The sequence below is a fragment of the Felis catus genome, chromosome A3 (assembly GCF_018350175.1).
Source record: "Felis catus isolate Fca126 chromosome A3, F.catus_Fca126_mat1.0, whole genome shotgun sequence".
In the NCBI taxonomy this organism is placed as follows: Eukaryota; Metazoa; Chordata; class Mammalia; order Carnivora; family Felidae; genus Felis; species Felis catus.
The window spans coordinates 89,442,248-89,469,679 of NC_058370.1; the positions used below are offsets into that span (position 1 = coordinate 89,442,248).

Sequence of the window (27,432 nt, forward strand, 5' to 3'; positions counted from 1 at the left end):
GAGTGAAGGGGTTGAGCTTGGAGGTCCTACCTTGGTTTAAAGTTCTACTCTTGAGTTCCAAGTAGTAGGTATGAAGTCAAGCGAGACAGTCCCATTGCCTGTAAAGGGAATCACCCCTCCCCAGCCTGGCTGAGAAAAATCCCTGGGGACCCTAGTCAGCCTCTAGCCAGGAGCCAGAGAGCTTCCACAGAGAGGAAGCTGAGCCTAGAGAGGCCTGAAATTGGGAACAAACAATGTGATCTAGTGAGTGTGTGTGTGTGTGTGTGTGTGTGTGTGTGTGTGTGTATACACACGTGCATGCCTGACTGCCTCCCAAAGCCAGAAGAAGAAGTAAAAGCTGTTATTCACTGTTGAGAACTCAGCATATCATCCCCCCCTAATCTGTTGGTTTACATAACAAGTGTGTGTTATGGGCCACGTTGCCTTCCCCTCCTCAGTCTCCCTTACACTCCCTGAACTGAGCTTGGGCTATCAGGAGCGTCATAAGGTACAGCTCCTTGGGACTCACTGTATTTACCAAACACCTATTGTCCAGGACACTCACTGCTCATTACATCACAGAATCTCCTTTATGAATCCTCCTGGGGGAAATTTTTCTGGCCTTGGGGTCAGAAATTTATACTTCTGAGCATCTGGTCTGCATCTGTCTTGTAGACGTTGAGCATTTTACTGTATCTCTCTCTGCACTGACTGTCAAGAACCTCAGGCCAGATCTCCACGGCTCATATTTGTCAAGTGTACAAACCATCACCGCATGTATTTTGTGCCCAAACTTCACTCCTGGCTTCTTCCCATTCCTAAACTTTTGTCTCACTTTCGCCTTCACTTGTCTTTTCTGGTGGCAGGCATTGTCTTTGTGTGACATCAAGTCTTTTCCAGAACAAACCACAGTCCTAAACGAAACTTAAATAGTACCCAGGCCTATGTAACACACACACACACACACACACACACACACACACACACACACACACACAGCTTGTAACCTGTGAGCTTGTAACCTTATTAGCCAAACCTGACCAGCCTCCTGTCCCAACCTCCTGCTGTAACATGGACCTGATATTCATGCTGGGCACCTCTGACCCCTCATGCTTTCTTAAAGAAATTGAATGATTGATTGATTTTGCTAAGAATTTTCCCTATGTCACTTACCATGATTCTTATCAGTACGCTGGGGCGCAGACAAAATAGAGATTGCTTTCTATATTTTGCAAATGGGGAAACTGAGGCTTAGAGAAATTCAGTGATTTGCCCAAGGCTTCACAGCAAACTAGAGAGAACGTCAGAAAGGTCTCCTCACTCTTGGCTCGAGGGCTCCAACTCTCTGATTTTAGGGGTTCCTTTCCCAGCTCATTCGCCTGAGCACAAAGGAAGAGTCACACTCCATGCCCATTTTCAAATACCTTCTATGCACCATGTTCCGTGGCGCTCCCAATGGAGCAAACAGGAAGAGAGGAATATATGGCACCTAACCACAGTAAGCACAAAGACCAAACAGGAAAATGTATGAGAATATCCTTTATAACATCTGGACATGAAAATGACCAGATGGTTTAATCAGGTACTTGGTCATGTCAAGCCGGTAACTTCTAACATCCGAACAGGACCTAAAGAAGGGAGAGGTCAGCATGCTGTGGCTATCTGCCGAAGTAGGTGGTAGGATGGAGCTGAGCCGTGCGTGCGTGTGCGTGCGTGGGGCAGGGGACATGTGTGCACACTCACAGGAGCAGAACAGCCGAGAGACTGGTCTCATTAGAAGAGGCAGAAAAATCAGCAGACCTGGGGAGGGTGAGGTTAGAAGGCAGTGGAAACCCATGCTGTATTGGCCAAACGGACCCACGGGAACCATCTGAGGCTGAGGCAAGGGGAATAGCGATCCCACTTTCCAGGTCCTACAGTCAGGCTGGTGGGGCCGGGAGCACATGGGTGCCAGCCCCATTCCCTATTAGGCAACACGCAGCACCATCTGCACAGTCCCAGGAGCAAGAGCAGATATTTTATAACTTCCTTTTTTCTTTTTAAGTCTAAATTAAAAATAAATGTTCCTTCAGTTCTCAGATGTATATCTCTGGTGCAACCTGCCCACATTCCCCCACGCTGCCCTTTCCAGAACATGGCAGGAGAAAGGAGGAAAGAGATGGATAGAGAGAGGGAGCCAGTCCACCCGGCTTCAATGCCAGTGGATTGCACCTCTTCCAAGAGGGAAGCGCTTCAGGCGTGGCCGCGCAGACGGGTGGAGAGAGCCCAGAAAGCGGCTGGTACCAGGGAAAGTGGAAGGAGAGCCAGCAGCCAGAATTTCCAGCCCAGCCTCCACCCTATCTTGCTGCAGGACCTTGGCCAAATCGCACATCCAGTCTTTGCTCCCATTTATAGTTCATAACACGGCTGGGGTCCCCTCCACAGCTCCCGCCCCCTGGCAGCTGTCTTCTTCTCACATCTGTCTACTTTCGCTGCTCCCCTTCGCCTCAAGTGGCCGGCCGTAGGCCCCGGTGACTAACAGGCAGGCTCTGGTCATACGAAGAGCTGGACTCACATCCTGGCTCTGGTATTTACCAGCTGTGTGACCACACACAAGTTACTTGAGCCCTTGTACCTCCATTTTTTTTTTTCTGTTAAATGAGCACCATCCTGGCACCTCTCTGGACGGCCATGAGAAGAAGCAAGGCATGGAAAGAATTCGGCCCAGGGTTTGGTGGGCAGCAAGTGCTCACTAGGTATAAGGCGTCCGTATCATTCCTCTCCTCCTGTCTCATCCTTTTCTAGTTTTTGCCGGTCTCTCCTTTCTCTGAACTCCACAGGCTGCATGACACCATCGAGCTTCATCTTGCCCCCATCTTGTCCTTGAACACAAGCCTCATCCCTCAATAGTCAGCTCCTGAAGGTAGAATCAGGGTTTTTCTCTCTGATGTCCCCCAAAGCGCTCAGCACAAAGCTGGGTCCACACTACACACTGGAAGAACATTACTAATTCATTATTAAGAACATGAATTCTTGGCCAGGCAAAAGATCTATGATGGACTGTGACCATGACCACCATCACCCATTTCCTCCTTACTCCTTGTATTAAAACCCTGCATGGCATGAGGGCACGCTCTTGGAGAGAGGGGCAGATCAGAGTTTTAGGTCCCGATTCTTCACTCCTCCCTGCATCCATGCCCTTGACACGGGAAGAATATTTTTCCATGCTCTTGGCATTGCTTGGCTTGGACATATATGTCTTGCTGTGGCCAAAAGCATGTGGGAGGAAGTGGCAGTGTGCCAATTCGGAGCCCAAGCCTCAGAGGCCTCATCAAAAGAGGAGGAGAGACGTTTGAAGCAAAGTACAGTCTGCGTTGGCTGACTCCCGGTTGACCCCAGACCTGCAATGGCATGTAGTACCGCCTCAGTCAAGCACAGTCGAACGCAGCTAGACCCCGGGTAACCACGGACCTCTAAGAACAAATTCTTATGGTCGCCACAGAAATTCTGCGGATGTTTGCCACACAGGATGGAGGTAGCAATAGCTGTTTAAATACAGGGATTGCCACATAGGAAGGCTGCAGATGATGTCCTTTCTGATTCAGAATTCCATACCATTACTAATGCCCTTGAATTATGCCTTCACTAGTGAGATTGGTTCCTGAGCAGCCCGGCTTATCACTCCACCTGGTGACCAATAGCTCAACTCTGGGGTGCCTGGCCAGCCAGGAAGATGGGGGGGTTGTGCCTGAGGCTCATCTCAGGACAGAATCCAGAATGGGGCCAGTGGCACCCATATGGCAACTGGCTCACACCTTTACTTCAGGCTTCCTCCTTCAGAGTATTCTAACCTCTGCAGAGAGACAAGGTCTCAATGTGGGAGAGGGGCACCCCCAAATATCCTGATCTGCTTGGCCAGAGGTGGGACGCGAATGGCTGAAGATGAAGACAGGAGAGCAAGGCCGCTGGTCACAATGTCCTACGATGCTCAGAAAGAGAGAACTGAGCAGCCCTCACTCTTTCAGCCTGCTGCCATGCAAAACAGACTCGAGCAGTAGGAGAAAGATGTTTTATAAGTACAGAAAATCCAGGGACACCTGGGTGGCTCAGGAAGCTAAGCATCCGACTCTTGGTTTCAGCTCAGGTCATGATTTCATGCTTCGCGAGTTCAAGCCCTGTATCAGGCTCTGTGCTGACAGTGCAGAACCTGCTTGGGATTCTCTCTCTCTCCCTCTCTCTCTGTCCCTCCTCACCTTCCTCTCCCTCCCTCTCTCTCTCTCTCTCTCTCAAAATAAATAAATAAACTTAAAAGAAAAAAGCACAGAAAATCCAGAGAGGAAGCACAGTGTGTGTCAAAACAATGAGGTGGTGAAACTCAAGTCGGGGGATGAGTACAGGGTACAGCACTGTCCCTGTCATCTCCACCCCTTCTCTACTCGGCTAGTCCCTCCTCATCCTCCAGGTTTCAGCCTAGTTGTCACTTCCTTCGGGAAGCCTTCCCTGACCCTCAAGAGGAGTCAGGTCCCCTGTCATTCGCTCCCTCAGCACCCTGCCTGCCTTCTTGACAGGATTGGTTCTCCGTGGTAAGAATCTGTCTGCTTAAAGTCTGTCTTCCTCGAGAACTTCCAGAGGCTTCCGACGGGTGAAACCATCGACATTCACTGCTCACATACCTGGGAGTCCTCACTGGCAAAGCGACAGTCCTCTGGGATCGCACCTGTGTCCTCCATACTGACTCACTCAATTCCAAAATGTCCCTCTTCATTTTTGAAAGACCTACCACAGGCCCCAGTACTCAACAATTTGCCTGTTTTTTCCTTCTACTTTGTCTCCATCTTCTGATTTATGTGGCTAACGATCTGAAAAGTAACACTTCAGTGCATGAGGGGTGCTATTTAAAGGATCCCAACCAGTTAAAGAGAATATCGTTTATCCAGTGAATGTTTGTCCCTGACTGGTCAATTCCAGCTTAACTGAGTAACACCTCTGGTGCGAACCAGGCCAAACTGACTGCTGTCGGGTTACAACGGAGGTAGGCCAGGGAGAAATTGTGATTGGCATTTAAATGTGTGAAAAAGCAGAGTCTGGGATGAGGAGGGTTGGGAGACACCGCGAAGGCTCTGGGACACAGCCAAATCCTCACGTGAAATGAACCCTCTGTGGTCTACCCCTCCTCCCCCTGGAGGTGAAGTGACCCACACCTGCACCTTCTGAGGCTTTTAAGTCCGCGTGCGCACATGCAGTGCAGGGTTCAAAGCACAGAATCCAAGCTCTGAATGTCCCAAGACAGAGATCTGGTTTGGATGTAACCCAAGGCCACTGGACTCACTGACCGGATGCTCCCGGTCTGCCCCCCTCAGTCTCCCACCTGGATATGGGAGATTGGAGCCTTGAGTTTTGAGGGTTTGAGAATGACAGGGGGAGGGGAGAGGAGGACAGCAGCATCACGGGGAGTGCAGAGGTGAGGAGGGAGACACAAATGGCCCCTGAGAGAAGCTCGGGCCCGCAAGAGAAAGCTGGCATCTGCGACATTCTGGTAGCCAAGGGTGCAGGGTGCAGGCTGGCAGGTGGGAAAACGCAGAGAGAATAGAACAAGGTTCGGAACACTGGCCCTGCCTCTCCCCAGCCGCACGTGCATGGAAAGGACAGTGCTGCACACCTCTTAGTGGAAACCTGGGAACAGAACTGCCACTTCTAAGCAACCACGGCTGGCGGGGTTCTTCTGGGAAGGTACCCAAGGAAGAGGTAGCATGAACTGCACTAGCCTGGGGAACAGCCTTGGTGCCCTGGCTTAGCCACCATGCTTATGTATAAATTGGGATCTCTTTGCCACACACCAAAGGGGGAAAAGTTCCCATCTTCAAATGTTAAGCTTAAAATAAGACGCTACATGGGTGCCAGTGGATCTGTGAAATCTGCTGACTAAACTGGCACCAGCCTCTGGGAGAAAACCAGCTCGCTTCTCCTGAGCTCTGGAGAGCGAGCAGGGTGGGGGCGGGGTTACTCTCAGGCAAGGCGGGAACAACACGGGGTGGGGTGGGGGGGTCAGGGCTGGGGATGCTCACCTAGGCAGGAAGCGTGGATGCTGCTTCCAGAAGCATCTCAGTTGAGGCATCTGCCAGCCTTAATCACCCCTTCCCTTCATAACTCAGGGACCCGGTTCCTAGCACATTTGCCAGCACCCCATTTCTATTTTGGTAAGCATTTTAGTGGCTTCTGCATGTATATATTTCTTACGCATTCTATCACACCAGGGGCTTCCCTAAGGTGTGGACTGGAACCTTCACTCCCCTTCAGACCAGGCATTTGCTGAGATGTTCAGTGCTACCAGCTGATGGTGGGGGCCTTGGGGAAGCTGATGTGGCTAGCGGAAGCCAGGCTCTGGTAGAAGGCTGGAACGGCCATGGTGCCCCTTCCATACAAGGCAAGGCAGTGGCCCAGGAGGGAATGAGAAAGTGAGCCCTCTGAATTCTTAGCCACGTTAAAGTGCCAGGATAGAAGGCTACAGGTGTGCCTCATCCAGTGGCTCTTTTCAGGACCTGGTCTCTGGGTCAGCTATTCTGAATCCTGGAATATGAATATTTGGGACTAGGAAGTGGGGACTGGGTGAGCATTGCCGTTTTGGCTCTGGCTGCCACTGAGGCCTGCTGGGAGATGTCCCAGCTCTCGCTGCCCATTCACCTCAATCAAGTGTTCATACAGATCTCAGAGCCAGGGCACCGTGTTCCCATACGCTACACATTTATTCACAGGGGTGCTTGTTCCAGGCTGGGAGAGGATTGGTCCTCATAGGACATTCACAGCATCTGCTTTAGCAGTAAACCCCCGAATAACACAAGAGTGGACGGCACCCAAGTTCCCAGGATGCCTCCAAGGCTGTAGGGACCCTGAGATAACTGACTTGTCTTGGGCAGGAAGAAGAGAGTGGAAATTGATGGGGTGTCCTCAATAACACCTTGTCAACTAGAGACAGTGCTGGTATCCCATGGGTTATCTAGTTCATCCTAGTTGATGGCACCCATTAATTGTGTGAGGATCCAGTTGGCCTCTTATGGGGAAATGAGCCCCAAATTCAACTTCTCTGGTTTGCAAAGAAACAATATTGCTAAATGATGCATCTTTCTTTCTCAAGTGTTGATGGAATATTTATTAAAATTATCATGGCAGATTCTTCTTTGCCTACATATCAACCATTCGTCTCTTCTTGCTTACTAACAGAATTCCTATAGTTGGGAGATTCTGCATGAAATATAAACAGAAATGTTGTATGAGAGATTGAAGAAGTCTCCATAAAGGAAACTGACTCTGTTGGGAAGTACATTCTTTTACTCTTCCCTTTAATATGGATGTGAACTCTGACTCTTTAATATGCATGGCTAGAACTCTGACAACCATATTGGGCTATGAGGGGATTCTGATGACAGAAGCCAGCACTGAGAATGGTGCAGAAATATGGAAGTCTGGGTTCCTGGTAGCATTATGGGGATCCACTTACCTCCAAACTTCTTTGACATGAGGGAGTAATAAATTATTTTCTTTAAGCCACTGTTATTTTGAAATTTTTAATATGCAGATGGTCCTATTCCTAACTGGTATAATCGTATAGTATGCTACAGAGAAAACCACAATACATCTCCAATGGCAGAATCATTCTCTCTGAAAATACAACACAGTAGAAAATAATAAGAAAAGAACACATTTGTAAAAAACAAACCACTTGCAATTCAAAATGTGTTCTTCTGACTACCTGATTAAAGAAGAGTCAAAACAGAAATTTCAAACTTATTTAGAAAATAAAAATATGGATCACTGTATACAAACACATATTAGATACAGCTAGGTATTAGATATACTCAGAAGCAAATTCACAGCCCCAAGAATTTTTATTAGAAAGAAAGAGTGAGCATAAATAAAGTATTTGAGATAAAAAGTAAAAAAAAAAAAAAAAAAAACTAAAACACCACAAACAAACCAAGGGAAAGAGGGAAAAAGGATATTATAAAAACAAAAGCAGAAATGAATAAATTCGAAGATGAAAATAGAAGAATTGATCAATACATCCAAGAGTTGATTCCCAGACACGAACCTCACAAATCTGGTAATTTTAATAAAGGAGATGAAGGTGACAAGGGGGGGGGGGGACAGAACTCAAAACCCATCCAAGGAAAGATTGTTATATTTTAAAATGTCAATATTTAAAACTTTCCACAACAAAGACACCAAAGAATGAAGAGAAAATAGCTGGAAGAAGAGATCTGCAATGTATATAATTCAAAGGATTAGTACCCAATATATAAAGAACTCTTAAAATTAATTTGGAAAATACAGCCAATGGAAGAATGGACAAAGGATGTGAACAGGTAATTCACAGAAGAGGAAATATAAATGGTAAGTACATAGATGAAAAGAAGCACAAGCTTTTTGGTATTCAGGGAAACAAAAACTAAAACCATAGTGAGATGCTACCTTTCTCCCATCAGGTTGTCATAAAAAAAAAATCTAAAAATATAAATACCAATGTTACTAAGGTGTAGTGAAATGTAGCCTTCCTGAAGGGAAATTTGGCAATAGCTATAAAAAATGTAAATGTGTATACCTATTTACACAGGAAATTCACTTTCTAGAATGGGCCTTTGAGAAATCTTCATACTTGGGTGAGAAGAATTTCACAAGAATTTTTCACAGTGCTGTTACTTCTTTTTTGTTTGTTTATTTGTTTTAGAAAGAGAGAGAGCAGGTAAGCAGGGGAGGGGGCAGAGGGAGAAAGAGAGAGAGAGAGAGAGAGAGAGAGAGAGAGAGAGAGAGAGAGAATCTCAAGCAGGCTCCATGCTCAGCATGGAGCCCAATGCAGGGCTCAATCCCACAACCCTGGGATCATGAATTGAGCTGAAATCAAGAGTTGGACGTTCAACTGACTGAACTACCCAGGAGCCTCACAGCACTGTTATTTCTAATAGCAAATAATCAGAAACAACCTAAGTCCATCACTGGGGGAGAGAATATTACTCAGGAGGAAAAAACAAATGAATGAATGAATGATGAAGCAGATCTTTATATAGCCAAATTACTAAATGTAATAAGCTAATTGTAGACAAATAAGTATACTGTTGTATTTTTAAGGGAAAAAATACAAAACAGAAAAGAACGTTTAAATGATGTTTCATATATATGCAAATGCCTAGAAAAAAACCTGAAAATTCACATCAAAGTTCTAACAGAGGTTACTTCTAGGAGCAGATTTGGGATTGAGACTTGTCAGAGGAATTTCTACTTTTTTTGCGTTGTTTGAATTCTGAGCTGAGAGAACATATTCATGTATTACTTGTATAACTTTAAAAATATTCTTTAAAAAGTCTTGGTGGTATTTTTGAATTCCAAAGAACATATTCATGTATTACTTGTATAATTTTATAAAATATACAGAGAAGATTTTTTTTTAATCCTGAGGATATTTCTGAACTCCAAAGATAAAAAGAAAAAATACCAAAGGATCCTAAGGGGAGTGGGGGAGGTTTACCTACAAAGGAAAAGAGAATCAGGCCAACTATTGTTCATGTATGAGAGAGAAAAAAAATACATTTCCAGATATGCAAGGACTCAAAAAGTATATTGCCCACACACTCTGAATATTATTCACAGACGTGCTCTAGCCAAACATAGAATGCACACACACACACACACACACACACACACACACACACACACACAAAGCCTAAATAATTGTGAAGTTTCATACAGGTATTAATTAAGCAAAGATTCAAAAATCTGATGAGATTCCAGATTATTTCCAAAATCTTGGCAGGTGTGTATCGGTAAAATGGTAAAGCAGAGAATAGAGGAAAATGGTATGTTAAAAGTCTCTTCCAGGGCACCTGGGTGGCTCAGTCAGTTAAGCATCCAACTTTGGCTCAGCTCAAGATCTCACAGTTCGTGGGTTCGAGCCCCACGACAGGCTCTATGCTCACAGCTTGGAGCCTGGAGTCTGCTTCAGATTCTGTGTCTTCCTCTCTCCCTTCCCCTCCACTGCTTGCACTCTGTCTCTCTCTCTCTCAAAAATAAATAAACATTAAAAAAAAGTCTCTTCCTATGTGGGGAGGGTTAAGGAGGTCGTATTTATTATTCAATTATTAATTGAATAATTTATTATTAATATAGGGTAAATATAATAGGACCACTCTACAAAATATTACAGCTGAATAGTAATTAGAGAAAAGTAGGATGTTTCCCTCCCAAACTACTTAAGAAACCAAAGGACCATTGAAAAGGTCACTCTAGTACAAATCAGGAAAGGAAGTGGAAACAATAGCAAAGCTTAATAAACCAACAACAAACTATTTGATGGCTGGGATAAGTAGTCACAATAACCAGTAGCAGAACAAATATGAATGGGTTCCATTTATTATTAAAATTAAAGACAGTGTTTCTCAAACTGAGTGAAGAAGTAAAACTCAGCTACATTTTGTCAAGAGACATATAATACAAAAAATGCAGAAACAAAATGTCACTCATATAAAGGTGTGGGCAATGATTTACAGAGCAAATAAACAAAACAGGAATAGAAACACTGATATAAGATGAAGTAGAATTCAAGACAATATTCATTGAAACAGGGATACTTTGTGTGTGCATGTGAGAGAGAGAGAGAGAAAGAGAGAGCTCTGTCACCATGCATCACTATTACAGTACCATCGACTATATTCCCTATGCTAAATCTTTTATTCCTGTAACTTTTTCATACCATAACTGGAAGCCTGATCTCCCAGTCCCCTTTACCCATTTTGCCCACCTCCCCACCCCCTTCCCTCTGGCTTAACAACAGTTTGTTCTCTGTAATTATAGGTCTGTTTCTGCTTTTTGGTTACTCATTTGTTTTTTTGTTTGTTGTTGTTGTTTTTTTTAGATTCCACATATAAGTGAAATCATATGGTATTTGTCTTTCTTTGTCTAACTTATTTCACTTAGCATGATACTTTCTAGGTCTATCCCTGTTATCACAAATGGCAAGATCTCATCCTTTTTATCGATGAGTAATGTCCCACATATAGATATACCACATCTTCCCTATCCATTCAGGATGGACACTTGAATTGTTTCTATATCTTGGCTATTGTAAATAATGCTGCAATAAACATAGGTGTGCACGTATCTTTTTGAATTAGTGTTTTCATTTTCTTTGGGTAAATACACAGTAATGGAATCATTGGATCATATGGTATTTCTATTTTTAATTTTTTGAGAACCTTCATGCTGTTTTCTATAGTGGCTGCACCTATTTACATTCCCACAATAGTGCACGAGGGTTCCTTTCTCTCCACATCTTCACCAACATTTATTATTTCATCTTTTTGGTTTCAGCCATTCTGACAGGGGTAAGGTGATATCTCATTATGTTTTTTAAAATTTTAATGTTTATTTATTTTTGAGAGGGGGAGGGGCAGAGAGAGAGGGAGACACAGAATCTGAAGCAGGCTCCAGGCTCTGAGCTGTCAGCACAGAGCCCAATGCGGGGCTCAAACCCACGAGATCATGACCTGAGCCGAAGTTGGATGCTTAACTGACTGAGCCACCCAAACGCCCCTCTCATGGTTTTGATTTGCATTTTCCTGAATGCATGATGTTGATTATCTTTTCAGGTGTCTGTGAGCTACCTGTATGTCTTCTTTAGAAAAATGTCCATTCAGGGGCACCTGGGTGGCTCAGTCGGTTAAGCGTCCAACTTCGGCTCAGGTTATGATCTCACAGGTCATGGGTTCGAACTCTGCATCGGGCTCTGTGCTGACAGCTCAGGGCCTGGAGCCCGCTTTGGATTCTGTGTCTCCCTCTCTCTCTGCCCCTGCCCTGCTCACACTCTGTCTCTCTCTCTCAAATATAAATAAACATTTTTAAAAAATTAAAGAAGATGTGGTTTATATATATACAATGGAATACTACTTGGCAGTGAGAAAGAATGAAATCATGCCATTTGCAGCAATGTAGCTGGAACTGGAAGGTATTATGCTAAGTGAAATAAGTTAGTCAGAGAAAGACTGATATCATATGTTTTCACTCATATGTGGATCTTGAGAAACTTAGCAGAAGACCATGGAGAAAGGGAAGGGGAAAAAATAGTTACAAGCAGAGAGGGAGAGAGGCAAACCATAAGAGGCTCTTAAATACAGAGAACGAACTGAGGGTTGATAGGGGGGTGGGGGAGGGGAAAATGGGTAATGGGCATAGAGGAGGGCACTTGTTGGGATGAGCACTGGGTGTTGTATGTAAGCGATAAACCATGGGAATCAACCCCAAAAACCAAGAGCACACTTTACACACTGTATGTCAGCCAATTTGACAATAAATTATATTTTTAAAAAATTAAAAAAAAATTGTTTTGCTTATTCTAGGTCTTCTGAAATTCTCACATAAATTTTAGGCTAACTAGTAAATTTCTACAGCAAAGATCTTGAGGTTTTGACGGGATTGTGTTGAATCTATGGCTCAATTTAGAGAAAATTAACATTTTAACAATATTGACTCTCAATCCACAAACAAGGTATATATCTGACTTTACTGAGGTGTTCCTTCATTTGTCTCAGCAACGCATGTAATTTTCAGCGGAGAAATCTTGTATAACCTCTGAAGCATTTATTCTTGAAGATTTTATATCTTTTATGTCATTGTAAATGATGTATAAGGCTTTTTGCTGCTGGTATATAGAGATATAATTGATTTCTGTATATTGACCTTGTAGCCTGCTACCTTGTTAAGTTTATTTATTAATTCTAGCCACTTTTTGGAAAATTCCTTAGGATTTTCTATGTACACAATCATGTTGTCTTCAAATAAAAGCAGTTTTACTGTTTCCTATCCAAAAAAAAAAAATGTTGCTATGGTACCTTATAGATTTAAGTGCTATTGTAAATACTATCTTTTTTTAAACATTATATTCTAGACGTTTTTTATAGGTCCAAAGGCCTATAATAATGTTTTATATACTGATCTTACATCCAGACATCTTCAAAAATAGTAGTTCTAATAGTTTGCCTATGCTCATGAATGTTCTTGTTTCTTCCTTTCCAATCCTATTACTACTGATTTATTTTGTCATGTGTTACTGTATTTGCTAGTTTTCCAGGAAAATGTTGGATATCAGATACTCTTACCCTGTCCCAGACATTAAGAATTTACCTTCATCTGTTTCATCTTTAAGAATGTTGCTTGCTTTGGGGTTGGGATTTTTTTTTTTTTTTTTGGATAGACCCTCTATAAATTAACAATGTTCCCTTCTGAATCTAATCTGCTCTTTAAAAAAAAAAGTCATAAATGGACTTATGTTTCATTTTACCAAATCATTTTTCTAAATGTACTAAGATTATCACATTTCTCCTTTAATTTGTTAATGTGATGAACTCTATTAATATATTCCTAATGTTATCATTCTTAGTAAAAATTGGTTATGACATGTCTTAATGCATTGCTGGATTCAATTTGTTATTTCATTTGGACTTCTATTTGTAATTTCATAAGTTATATTAGCCTACAATTTTTCTTTCTTCCATTTACTTCTTTGGTATTGGTCTCAAAGTGCCTCATGAATGAACTGGGAACATTTCTTCTTTTTATCCTCTTTCTTGAGTATAATGAAAATTGAGTTTGGCTATTGTTTTAAGAGTAGGCATCCAGAGGGGCACTTGGGTGGCTCAGTCGGTTAAGGATCCAACTTTGGCTCAGGTCATGATCTCACAGTTTGTGAGTTCAAGTCCTGCGTCGGGCTCTGTGCGGACAGCTCAGAGCCTGAAGCCTGCTTCAGATTCTCTGTCTCTCTCTCTCTCTCTGCCCCTCCCCTGTTTGTGCTCTGTCTCTCTCTCTCAAAAATAAATAAACATTAAAAAAATAAAAATAAAGAGTAGTCATCTGGAAGATCATAGGAGTCTAGTGGTTATGTTTTGTTCGTTCTTTGGTGCATATATTTTATTTTATTTTATTTTTTATTTTAACATTTATTTATTCTTGAGACAGAGAGAGAGCATGAACAGGGGAGGGTCAGAGAAAGAGGGAGACACAGACTCTGAAACAGGCTCCAGGCTCTGAGCTGTCAGCACAGAGCCCAACGCGGGGCTCGAACCCACGGACCGCAAGATCATGACCTGAGCCGAAGTTGGATGCTTAACTGACTGAGCCACCCAGGTGCCCCTGGTGCATATATTTCAAACAACTGATTTAATTTCTTGTTATTCATAGTCTAGTCATATTCCGTATTTCCTCTTGCTTGGTGGTCTTTGGGAAGCTGTGCTTTCCTAGAAATGTGCCCTTTTCTTCCAGGTCTTCAGATTTATTACCCCATATCGTTTAATGCATTCTGATCTTTTAAAGTTCCATTGTATATACAGTTATTGTACTTTTTATTCCTAATATTGTTTATTTGCATCTTCTTTTTTCTTGTTTAGTGTTTCCAGAAATGTCTATTGAATTAGTCCTTACACAGAAGTTAGAAATTTACCCTCAAGGTATATCTCTAACTATATCAAAACAATATGCACAAGATTACCCATTCTGGCATAATTCATCATAGCAATATAGTGGACGTAGTCTCAATGTCCATTTGAAGGAAATTAGCTGAATAAATTATGCCACTTCCACAAAGTAGACAGTTAGATAGCCATTTAAAAAAAAAGAATGATGGGGCACCTGGGTGGCTCAGTTGGTTGAGCGTCCGACTTCAGCTCAGGTCATGATCATGCAGTTTGTGAGTTCAAGCCCCACATCACTGCTGTTGCTGCTGTCAGCAGAGCCCCCTTTGGATCCTCTGTCCCCCTCTCTCTGCCCCTCCCCTCCTTGCACTCTCTCAAAAATAAACAAATGTTAAAAAGAAAAAAACAGAACAAGGAAGACCTGTATAAACTGATGGGCCGTGATTTCTAGAATATGTGATTAAGTGGAAAAAACAACGTGCAAAAGAGTATATATAGAATGCTACCTTTTGTATAAGAAAAAATGGGACCTATATTTGTATCTGCTTATTTAGAAAAAGAAATAGGACGGATAAAATTGTTTACCTACACAGGATAGGTGAAAAGGGAAGTGGAACTTTTTAAAAATTTTATTTTAGAGAGAGAGAGAGCACACACAGGGGAGAGGGGCAGAGGGAGAGAGAAAGAGGATCCCAAGCAGGCTCCGTGCTCAGTGCAGAGCCCAATGCAGGGCTCAATCCCATGCCCCTGTGATCATCACCTAAGCCCAAATCAATAGATGCTCAACCAACTGAGCCACCCAGGTGCCCCAGGGAATGGAACGTTTATCATGCCTTTTTATATAGCTTTGACTTATGTTGATATTTTAGATATTAAAAAAAATCAATAAGAACAGAGAAGCAACTAAAACTGAATGCCAACAATAACACATAAACCTAACTGTATATCAAACAAATAACCACACAGAAGAAAAACATTACTTCAAATAACTTTTGACCACAATTCTGTGACTGTACACCCTCAGGAGGATAGAGTCCAAGGACAAAAAGAACTTCAAAGAAATCTTGAACTTCACTTAATACACTTTTGGGGAATAGTACTGATATAGTAATTCTGAAATTCTTTCATTTGTGTGCAAGATTTGGTAAGCGAGTACACATATGTTTGTTGGCTTCTCATTCAGGGAGGAGGGGGATATAAATATGAAATGGGAGGAAGGAAGACCTCTGAGATGTTGGATTGGGATTCAAGGTATTGGCATTAACTCATCATTTTTAAGAAGTGGTATTTCCTAGCTATGCATGCTAAGAGGGCCTAGAAACAATGAGGCTCTGGCAACAGTGAGCACACCTAAGCATTCAGATCTTGGTTTCTAAATACCATTCTTCTCTGAAGAGAATCAGAGCTGTTTGTAGAAATGCATGATTCCAGGACTGGGGCAGAGACCACAAGATGAGCCTGGAGTATCTATACATTGTGCCAAAAAGTACTAAAGTATCAAAGGATAAAGAGGACTTGTCAAATGGACAGAGAAACTGCTTTAAAGGTTTCCTACTGGTCACATTTGGGACAATCTGCATATGAAAATGAATAATGACAGAAGTAACTTGTTATCAACCAAATACAAAAAATACACCCACCATACTTACTGATAATTTAAAAAACATTAAAAGGGAAAGGCAGATGGGAAAACGCTTTTTTACAGAAGGGGGGTCTGCAAATACACAGAGAAGGAATGAGACCTATGAGATATATAGGAAACTTTCAGACTAAGCAATGACTATGTTCCCAGTCAGGTTTTCACTCATAGATATACTATCTGTTGGTCATTCTTACCTTTTTTCAGTTTTAGGCTAATACGAAGAAAGCCACTATAAACATTTGTGTACAGAAATTTGTGGGGACATATGTCTTCATTTCTCTTGGAGGAAACGCCAACAAGTATGGTTACTGACTCACATCATATGTAATGTATGTTCAGTTTCCAAGAGACCACAATACCATCTCACACATACCCCTGCCCTGGTCCCGATCCCAGCTCTAGGATTACACGCTGCATTTCATTGCTATCTCTTTAACACTGTAGGTATAATCCAGGAGAAGTGAGGGAAAATGCCCTCTAAAAGACTTGTACAAAGCACCACTGTTTGTTGTTCACTCCAAGCCCCAGTATTGTCACCAGGACATGCTACTTACAGGGGAGTTTTCCCAAAAAGTTTAGGAAGTCAGAAAATAAGGAGGATGGATCAGTAAATTTTGATATAGTTCTAACAATGCGATATGACACAGAAAGCAATGAAAAAAGAACAAATAAATACTACATACACCAATGGGTGAGTCAATATGGATGTCCGTACAGTATGGATGAGTCCCACAGATAATTTTGAGGGAAAGCAGACCAAAAAAAGTACATCCTGGTGATATCCTTTATATAAAATTCAGTAATAGGCAAAATTGGAATATAGTAAAGGAAGTCAGAAAAGTGATTCCCTGTGGGGGTAGTGACTGAGGGGTACACGAGAGGTTCCTGAGATGCTGCTAGGCTCTGAATCTAAGTGCAGGTTACTTGGATGTACTTGCTTTGTGAAAACGTACCACACTGTACATTTATGATGAATGCACCCTTCTATACATGTGTTTTATATATATATATATATATATTTTTTTAAAGAGCAAACTTAACCTTGATTCCAAAACTAAACAAAAAGAATACTGAATCCTTTATGAGTTAATTTTAATTTTTTTTAACATTAATTTATTTTTGAGAGACAGAGCGTGAGCAGGGCAGGGGCCGAGAGAGAGCGAGACACAGGATCCGAAGCAGGCTCCAGGCTCTGAGTGTCGGCACAGAGCCCAATGTGAGGCTCGAACCCACGAACCGTGACATCATGACCTGAGCCAAAGTCAGATACTTAACCTACTGAGCCACCCAAGCACCCCTCTGAGTTAATTTTAAACTTTGGGTTTCAGCAGGCATGCTTATTCTCTGACTTCCTAAGCTTTTTGGGAAAAGTCTTTTGTAAGGAGCATGTCCTAGTGGCAATACTCAGCATGGGAACGTGCAGGGACAAATGCACTTGGAGGCTCTGTCTTAGGTGCACGTTGGCGCACTTTTGTGGAAAGAAGTTCAACAATACACACCAAGAGATTTAAAAAGACATGCATGCTACTTTACCTGCTAATTCCCCTCCAGGAATGAATCTTAAATCAACATCTCAAATATTTATGATATTACTCTATCACATAACTCTATTACAATATAGAGTTATACATTAACACTTTTTAAGAAAAGAAAACCCTTTGAAGGCAGTACTTACAATTGGCGTCCCAAAAGGAATGTAACCTGAGAGGGGAGAGGAAAGGGTCAGGTCTTACAGTCCCACCCCATCCCACTCCACCCCTCAACAGAGGCACCAGAAGAGACCTCTAGACTTGGTCTTGGCAATGGTCCTGATGAGGGAGCTCAGGTCAGCGAGGCAGAAGGCACCTCTAGCCCCCAGGCCTTTTCCCGGCTCAGCCCTCCCCAGGATAGAGGGCTCCCCCGTGTCCCCCCGCCACCCTCTCTCTGTTCCTCTTTGGCCAGATACTTCTCACTCCAAAACTCAGAAGCCCTCTGCTGAGGGCAGGGCTGCCCACCGCTGGGAACACCATGCACTTGGTGCTACCGTTGGTGTTCCTTTCATGATTTCCTCCAGGAGGCACCGTGTCCCCTGCCCACGCCCACTACACACAGCACGCTGCCTTCAAAGGCCCCAGAATGTCCTCCTTCTTCTCTCAGCTTACCTTTCTAGCACAGAGCCTTACTTCAGTTCTGAAAGGGGAACTCTCCACACACTTGAGATGTGTACCTCTAAGTGCCAGGGGTACTCTTTAAAATCTCTCCTACCCTGCCTAAACATCCTCAGTAGAGCAGGCCCCAGGCACTGTCTCCTCACCGCTCGCTTTCCTGGACTATCGGAGGCCCCGTCTGCTGCCCTCCACCTCCCACTGTCAGGGGGCGGCCCTGTGTCCCTGGCCTGTAGCTTATGGCAGGCAGTCAGCTGGCGGGCTGGACAGCAGAGAACCACACTTATCTGGGTTATCTAAAGCAAAGGTTCGCATCCTGACTGTGCATAATTGTGCTTGCACGTGAACCGTCACTCTACTGCCCGCATTCCTCTGGAGATGGGCCCCAGGTTTGGCTGGAGAATTACAAGAGGATCCAGGCCCCAGGTGAGAGCGTGCTGTGGCCCGGTGCACCTACAGCCGTAGCTGCAAGATGCTCGGCCAGAGGCCTTTGCTACCTGGGAGTTCCTCACAGCCAAGCAAGGAGGGTCCGTGGGCACGCAATGCCTCAGCACAATGAGGTCACGTGGTTGTTTGTTCTCTCACTCACATGAGGTCAGGCTGTCTGGGGGTGGGGATCCTGACTGACTCAGCTGAGAACACCTCTTGATAGAGACTCTTTCTCCAGCCACCTGAGGACTTCTCAAGGCAGCAGCCAACAGCCCTCCCACCCACCCTGCAAGAGTGCCCCAGTGAACTGAGAAATGCCACGCAGTAGGCATCAACACTCTGGTGGGAGTCTGACCTCTGCTGTGTGACTCTGGACAGGGCCTGTGGCCTCTCGGAACTACAGGTAGGACAAACACGCTAGGCCAGGCCCCGTGCGTGCAAGTGTTTTCTGGGCTACTAAGCTCATGCACAAAGAGCTTCCCTCTAGTGACCACTGGGCAGGGACTTCCTGGGGGCAGGGACTTCCTGGGGGCAGGGATCTTATGTCCACTTTCCCACCCCAGCCCCTCTACCACTGGTCTCCACAGAATGGGAATCCACCCTCCCTGTGTGCACAGTAGTGCTAATGCAGTTCATGCATTCTGGAGTACAGGTTAATAGCAGGATGGGACACCAGGGAGTTAGCCTGGGGATTAAGTGCCTTTAAGGGAGCGTGGTTTGCAAGGAAAGAGCACAGTATGCACAGGTAGGTGAGAGAGAAGATAGGGCTTGCCAGAAGCAGGTATCATCCCTGAGGCTGCTGCTGTAGGTGGGTGGTGTATAACAGGAAAAGGAGCCCCAGATTCACCTGTGGAGGCCTCCACTGCACCCCAACTGCTCAGGAAGAAAAGGCAGACAGGCACATTTTTTTTTTAAAGCCCCACAGGTGATTCTAAGGCCTGGCCAGAGACGTGTATGGTCGGGCCAAGGTGAATACGGAGGTGCAAACTGGCCGTGTGTGTAACGGGTTCTGCCCCTCCTCAGTTTGGTGCATCTGGATGCTTCTGCAGCTGTAACCGTGGTAAGCGCCTGAGGCCGGGCAGATTCAGGAGGGTCCCAGGGGCTTACCTGACATTCTAAAGGGCATGAAGATCTTCTCATTGGTATCTGGGTGTAGAATAGCCTGGCAAGAGCAGGGAACAGAGCACAGGGTGACTGTGGGGAGGAGGAGGAGGGAGGGAAAGGAGAGCTCCCCCCGGAGGACTGGAAGGCCAGTCCTTTCTCACCATTCAAGGCAAGAGAAACAAAACACAGGCAGCAAACAGGACTTTTCCTGATTAATGCTCAAAGCCGAATGCAGGTGAGTGGGACTGGGTCCTCTGTCCCCTGTGCCTAGTATTTCGTAGGCATGTAAGGAGGATTTTGTAGAGGAGCCCACAGGGAAGGAGCTCAGGGGCCCAGGAGAAGGCAAGGGGCCTGAGCTCTGGCATTCAGAAACTCAGGCCCTGGGTGTTGGGAAAGAAGGGACGGCAGGGCAGCACGTGGCAAATGGGAGGGGCAAGGCTGAGCAGCACAGCCATGACTCCCCAGGACAGCGCAGGGCAAGGTCCAGGAGAGCAGAGAGGAGGGAAGGAAATGAATCCAAAATTGAATTACCTGCTTGATTTTCTGTGCACTCCAGAGCTGCAAGGAAGGAAGGGAGAGAAAAAAGGAAAAGAAAATAAAGGACAAAAATTCAAAGCACATATCAATTTAAAGTCTCAAAGCCCCATATTTTAACCAAGAGATCCAGTTCGGAGGGCCTGAGAAGCTCAGGCTGTCCTGACTCCCCCAGGACTGGCAGCATCCCTGGGGCTGTGGCATCAGGGAGCCCAGAACAGCAGAGCTCGGGTCTCTCATGCAGATCATTTCGACCAAGGGTCCTCTGCTCTGGCTGCGCTGTAAAATTACTTGAAAAATTCTTCCAGCAATTCTCTAGTTGATTCTAAGGTATGGCCAGGTATGAAGTCCCGATTTCAACGAAGTTACTTTAACTGTCTCCCAGAATCACTAGAGGCAGCATAACACAGATTTTTCAAGGCTGGACAGACTGCCTGGATGCCTGGCTTTGCCACTTCTTCTGCTGAGCCTCCATTTCCTCATCTGTAGAATGCGGATAATGGCTCTGCCTCCAACATTGTTAAAGAGGAATAGGAAAAGTGACTGACGCAGCGCTGGACACACAGGAAGGGCTTTATTGCTGCCGACTGCTGTGGGCATTATTTTCCTATTGTTGCTGTTATTATAACAAGGTTATAAAGAGAAGTTGCTTTCAGATGAGCAGTGAGGTCTCTCCAGCACAGCACAGGAGACAGGCTGGAGGGACAGAACAATTGCCAGTTCCTTCAAATGACACAAATGCTGTATTTCATTGAATCTAAGACATCACTGACCCTAAGATACACTAGCATGTCCCGCTAAGAAATAAAAGTATAACATAATGCCAAGACCTCCATCAATGAACAGACTCATCCCATTTGAGAGATGTTAAAATGTGATAAGATAAACCTTTCAAAAAGAAATCAAGCAAACATAGTCAAAATTTATGGGCAAACCAAAGGCGGGGCATTTTTAAAGGAGCAAGAAGGTATGGGGTGAGAGGGAGGAGGTGGCCAGCAGTTGATTTGAGTTTTACAAGAGAACGCTTCATTTGTATAGCAGCATTGTCATCTGGAATATAAATTAAGCTGCAGAAGGCTACTGGGTAGCAGAAACAGAAGCATAAGATTGATATGTTAAAGTTTATGCATTTTACTCACAGCAGAGTCCCTCAAGCCTTAATCGACAGCCTAATTATCCTTATTTTAGATACATTTCAAACATATTTGATTGTCTGCTATTCCAGACCCTCAAAGATTAGAAGTGGTAGATTTTTTTTTTTTAATAATTAGGGGAAAAGGGGACTGAAGAGAGAAAAACTAAATGCAAAATCACTGTTGGCCAAAGAAGGTGAGTCAGTGCATAACAGCAAAGAGGTAAAAAAAAAAACGTGATAAAAGGCAGATCCTCTATTGCTCAGAAAGTGCCTTCATACAGTGCGCCTCCAGTCCCAGCACCAGCTCTGGTGCAACCCCAGGCCCTGTGCTCAGATTCCTGACACCCCATACTCCCCACCCAGGATCAGAATCTTCCATTTCTAGGTCCAGCTTCTTAGAGGCAGGGGCATGCCTGCTGCCCTCCTCCAGTATCTCCCACAGTGCTGGGCACACAGCAAACCTAAAGCTATTCTAAATTAAAATTCCATTCTAATCTATTCTATCCTATTCTTTTTTTCTTTTTTTTTAAATTCTTTTTTTTAAATTTTTTTTAATGTTTATTTATTTTTGAGACAGAGAGAGGCAGAGCATGAACGGCGGAGGGGCAGAGAGAGAGGAAGACACAGAATCCAAAGCAGGCTCCAGGCTCCAAGCTGTCAGCAAGGAGCCCGACGCAGGGCTTGAACTCACGGACCATGAGATCATGACCTGAGCCGAAGTTGGAAGCTTAACCAACTGAGCCACCCAGGCGCCCCTTTCTATCCTATTCTAAATGTTTATTTCTTGGAGAGAGAGCATGAGCTTGAGAGAGGGAGACAAAGGATCTGAAGCAGGCTCCTCACTGCTAGCACAGAACCCTACATGGGGCTCAAATCCATGAACCAGGAGATTATGACCCAAGCCGAAGCTGGATGCCTAACTGATTGAGCCACCCAGGTGCTCCAAAATTTTATTTAAAAAAAAAAAAAAGTGCAAGATCTCTTTATATAACTCTTATAAAAAGAAAAGAAAGGAAAAAATTCCCCCCGATTCTGATGAACAGCTGGGGTGGAAAACACTGGTCTAAGACATCAAACGACAGTACAAAGAACAGGTATTAAAACTGTGTTCAAATCACTTGCTGGATGTGTGATTACTCTGCCTACGTGCCTCAGTTTCTCCATCAGTGAAATGGGTTGTGGTAAGAGTAGGGCAGAACCGTGCTGGATGCTCCCAGCAGTTTGCATTTCCCTTTGGGCACACAGCGAAGCCTGTGTTTCCAGCTTCCCTCACGGGCAGGTGGGCTCATGTGATGGGGTGCTGGCTAATGAACTATGGGTGGAAGTGACATTCACCACGCCTCCACCAGGCCTGGCCCCGCAACCTCCCGCAGAGGATCCAGTGGAGGCTGGTGGCAGCAAAGCCACGAGGCAGAGGAGGCCAGGCCCTGGACAATGGCATGTGCCCTGTTTCCCAGCAGCACTGGACTCTGACATGAGAGAGAAACAGACCTTTGTGTGTAAGTCCGTGAAATCTGGGGTTGTTTGTTCCGGTGCTTGGCTCACCCTGACTAAACAGAGGTCTCAATGAGGTGTACATATCTAAAATACCCTGGTGTGGCCAGGGTGACTGCCGTGCCTGAGGCACGAGAAGAGGAAGAGAGTCAACTGACATCATCCTGGGGTCTCCGAACCTCCTCCTTGCAGCCCGGTGGCTGATGCCCCTCGCCAGCACCTGTTGCTCCCCTCCCACAGAAGTCCAGCTGCGCAGCCCAGTGCTTGTAACCCACGGCCACGGCCATGTCCCTCAGGTGCAAGGACTGCCTCCTCTGCCCCACCCAGGAGCGGGGAGCGTCAGCGGCAAGGCCAGGGACCCAGCGCACACAGACATATTCCCCACCCTGCAATGACACCACCACACCACGCAGGCCAGTGCCACAGATAAGAGGCGATAACAAAGCCTCACACATAATTCCATGCTTCCCCGCTGGGCTGAGCACCTTCCCTCCCTTTAATTATTTGATTCTCACACTCAGAAACCTGCTCACAGCCCAGGTGAGGAAGCCAAAGCTCAGAGCCACCTCCAAAGCCTCAGAGGCAGAGCTCACGACCCCTGACTCAGATTTGTCCCTCCATTCATCCTCACTCATTCATTCATATTTAGTGAACAAGTGCTAGGAGTCTGACACCCTTCTGAGGGCTTGGTACATATTAACTAATGTAATCTCCTCAATAGCCCCTTGGGGCAGGGACTAGTAAATTCCCCACTTTATAGATGTGCAAATGGAGGAGGCACAGACAGGTTATGGGACTCGCCCAAAGTCTTACAGCAGCACTGGGATTTGAACCCAGCAGTCTGGCTCCAAAGTCTCCAGTCTTAACTACCACATGCACCTGTTTCTAAATGTTAGCACACTGACGTTCACTGTTCTCTCCCTTTAGGCATCTATATATTTCGGAGATCTTTCCATGTCACCACCACTCTTCCTAACAGAAACCTTGGATGCATATATTGTAAACCGTGCCCTATAAGTGGACTTTTAGGCTATTTTCCATCTTTTTTTATTGTGGAAAAATATACATAACCTAAAAATTTACCATTTTAACCACTTTTAAGTGGCAGGTCAGTGGCATTAAGCACATTCACATTGTTATGTGGACATCACCACCATCCACCTCCAGAACCTTTTCATCCTCCTCAACCGAAACTCTGTACCCAGTAGATCCTTTTTTAAAAATGTTTATTTTGGGGGCACCTGGGTAGCTTAGTCGGTTAAGCGTCCGACTTCAGCTCAGGTCATGATCTCATGGTCCGTGAGTTTGAACCCCGCATCGGGCTCTGTGCCGACAGCTCAGAGCCTGGAATCTGCTTCAGATTCTGTGTCTCCCCTCTCTCTCTGCCCCTTCCCTGTTCATACTCTGTCTTGCTCTGTCTCTCAAAAAAAAATAAATGTGAAAAAAAATTTTTAATGTTTATTTTAAATGGGGAGCCTCTGGCATCTTCTCGTCAGCCTGTGAAGTAGCTACACTTTAACCTGCGAATTCCTCAACCTTTAACCTATATCCTTAATATGACTTGTCTTCTCTGGGCTCAGCCCATCTCACTCCATGCCTCTGGCGGAACATAAAAGGGTGCGGCCCCAGTCGCACCCTTGGAACTCATGTGGACGTGAGACTTTGGACCTTGCTTGCTTTCTCAGCTTGGGCAATGAGGACAGAGCGGGGGTGGGGGAAGCAGTCTGGGCAAGAGGTTGCTGGAACAATGCAGAAGTTTGCTGATTTCAGAAATGGCCAGTGTCTCAGCCGAGCTGTCATACAAACCTATTAGAACCCCGTGTAGAGGCCAAGGGAAGGGGCAGAGGGTGGGCTTCAGAAGGAGAAGCCTTGCCTTTTGGGTGTGGAGCAGGGCATACCCCAGCACCCAAAACCCAGATGAAGGGAGCAACCGCCCCCAGTCTGGCTCACTCCCCTTCCCCTCTGCCTCCTTCCAAGCTGCTTCTCCAAACCTCTAAAGGCAGCAAAGACAGAGCCTATTTAAAACAACCTCCAGAAGGTAATTAAACAGAGCCCGAAGGGGATCCTTCTGTAAAGCAAAGGATGCCTCCATAAAACAAACAAAAAAAAACTTCCTAATTTATCACTTGGGCCAATCCCATTATTCCTTACCATTAATTTTGTTGCCATGGTTACTCCCAGGTAATATGTACATATGCAAGTCTATGTGGGGTAAAGGTACCCCCCCCCTCAATCCTACAGATTCATAAAAGGAGAAAAACATCCCCCTGGTAGTTTAGCGGCAGTAACTTCTTCTGTATACGTGCAGCTTCTCGAAGAGGACACACCTTGGAATCAAACCCTGGTCTACTCCAGATCTCCCGCTTGCTGGCCATGTGATTTGAGGCAATTTACTCAATCTTTTTGCACTTCCACGTCCTCTTTTGCAATATGGGGATATGAATAGTTACTTTCAAGGTTATTGTGAAAATTAAAGAAAATTCATTTATTCAGCAAATATTTACTGAGCACCTACTATGTGTCAGCCACAGACAGCTCTGGCATTAAGAACACATCAATGAAAAAAATACTGAAAATCTCTGCTTTCATGAAGCTTATATGCAGTGGGGATGGAGGGCACAGCAGTACAAGGTGGGCAGGGTCATTTTCTTTCTTTTCTTTTTTTTTTTTTTTTTAAGTGGGTTCCACGCCCAGCGTGGAGCCCAGTGTGAAGCTTGAACTCATGATCCTGAGATCAAGACCTGAGCTGAGATCCAGAGTCGGATGCTCAACACACTGAGCCACCTAGGTGCCCTGGGGTCATTTACATTCAGGTGACATGGGAGGAAATGCTTGAAGGAGGGAGTAAGTCATGCAGATATCTAGTGGGAGACTGTTCTGGCAGCCGGAACAGCCAGAGCGAAGGCCCTGAGGCAGAAGTGGGCCTGCCCAGCACGTGTGAGGGACAGCAAAGGAGGCCAGCGTGACTGGAGTGGACGGAATAAGGGGAGACTACTGGGAGACAAGATCACAGAAGGAAGGGGGCTTTGCAGGCTGTGCTAAATACTATGGCTTTTACTCTGAGTGGAAAGCAGGGACACAACACAGTTTGTAGAGAAGTGGTTCTCACCGGGGGGCAGGGGGGGGTGTGATTTTGCATCCAGGGTACATTTGGCAATGTTTGGTTGTCATGACTTGGGAAGGGGGCTACTGGCATCTAGTTGGTAGAAGCCAGGGATACTGCTAAAAATCTTACGGTGCACAGAACAGCCCCTACAACAAAGAATTATGTGGCCCCAGATGCCAATAGCACTGAGGCTGAGAAACTCTGGAACCAAGGAACGAATGAAATAATGTAGGTGCTCACAGATTACTCTGCGTGCTGTGATGGGAATGGACAGAGGGGCCCAGGTAGAATAGGGGTACCCCCCAGGAGCCCACCGCAGTGACCCAGCCCAGAGATGCACCTACAGCGCCCAGTACCACACCTAGCACATCCTGCAAATGCTTCAGCTAGGATTGGCCACTTGCCTGTCCTACGCTAATGGTAAGGGACAAACCGTGGCCAGCCTAGAGGGGTGGGCTCCCGACCAGGAGTCAGAGGCTAGGGGTCCTGAAGGCTCTGGTAAGGAAGGGGAGGTGTCAGCCAAGCCTTCCCTTTAGCCACCTTCTGGCAAACCTGCTGACACCCAGAGAAGATTTTGGGTGCAAGTATTTTTAACTCTCTCATATTTTCTCTGCTATTTTCAGCAAAGCTCAAACACAGCTGACCCCATTTCCACACTGCCAGAGGAGGAGACTTGCAGGATCTCTTACACCAGCTGCCCTTTCTCCTTGGCAGGTTGCAGGCAGAATCCACCCTTTCGTGGGGCCTCTGGGCAACCAGTAGGTTACGCTGGGTGCAGAGTAGGCAATTAACAAGGTGAGCTGGTCCCCAGGCCCTGGGGGATGTGGAATGATGGGCAAGAGCAGCCCACAGGGGCTCCCAGAGACCTGCTCTCCTTACGCCTGCCCACTCCAGTAGCTTCCAGGCTGGTTTCCCTAAGGGCACTTACCCTCCCCCTGGCACTCGGACTGATGCTACCACAGTGCACATTCAGGCTACTCCCTTGCTCAAGAGCTTCCGGTAGCTTCCCCTTGCCCCATACAACGCATCTCACATCTCTACCTGGGTTGCAAAAACTTTTGCAATAAGTAACTTCCCAACTGCCTCTCCAGCTTCCTCTCTCTGGTCTCATCTTCTCTCCCCACTCCTTTCTCTCCTCCACACTCCCTCCCCATCTCTCTCTCTCTCTCTCTCTCTCTCTCTCTCTTAATCTCCACTTCACTTCTCCCTCTTGTCTGTGAACACGGTGGGTCTCTGTCTACACTCTACACTAACCACTGTGTCCCCTCTGTGAGGCCTTTCCTCACTCCCTGCATTCTCAGGACTCTCTCCTGGCTGAGCTCCTACCTGCCTCAGCCACAGTCTTGCCTCCAGCCTGGCCTCTAGCGCCTGCTTCTGTGTGGTCACCTCACCTGTGCTGGGAGCCGGCTGGGTGAGGGCAGGAACTAGGGAGCGCTCAT

General features: G+C 45.4%; 1 protein-coding gene across 8 annotated transcripts in view; it reads right to left on the reverse strand.

Moving 5' to 3' along the window:
• SFXN5 (sideroflexin 5) overlaps nt 1-27,432 on the reverse strand; it is a 116,676-nt gene that overhangs the window by 57,016 nt on the left and 32,228 nt on the right. For 6 of the 8 annotated variants that reach the window (XM_019827405.3, XM_045054401.1, XM_003984118.6 and 3 more), the window contains 3 exons: nt 20,256-20,282; nt 19,728-19,782; nt 17,723-17,748 (listed from right to left, as the gene is read on the reverse strand). The exons of the other annotated variants lie outside the window; for them this stretch is intronic. In XM_019827405.3, coding sequence (XP_019682964.3) covers nt 17,723-17,748; nt 19,728-19,782; nt 20,256-20,282 — 108 coding nt within the window. The remainder of the gene's footprint in view (nt 1-17,722; nt 17,749-19,727; nt 19,783-20,255; nt 20,283-27,432) is intronic. 8 annotated transcript variants of the gene reach the window in all.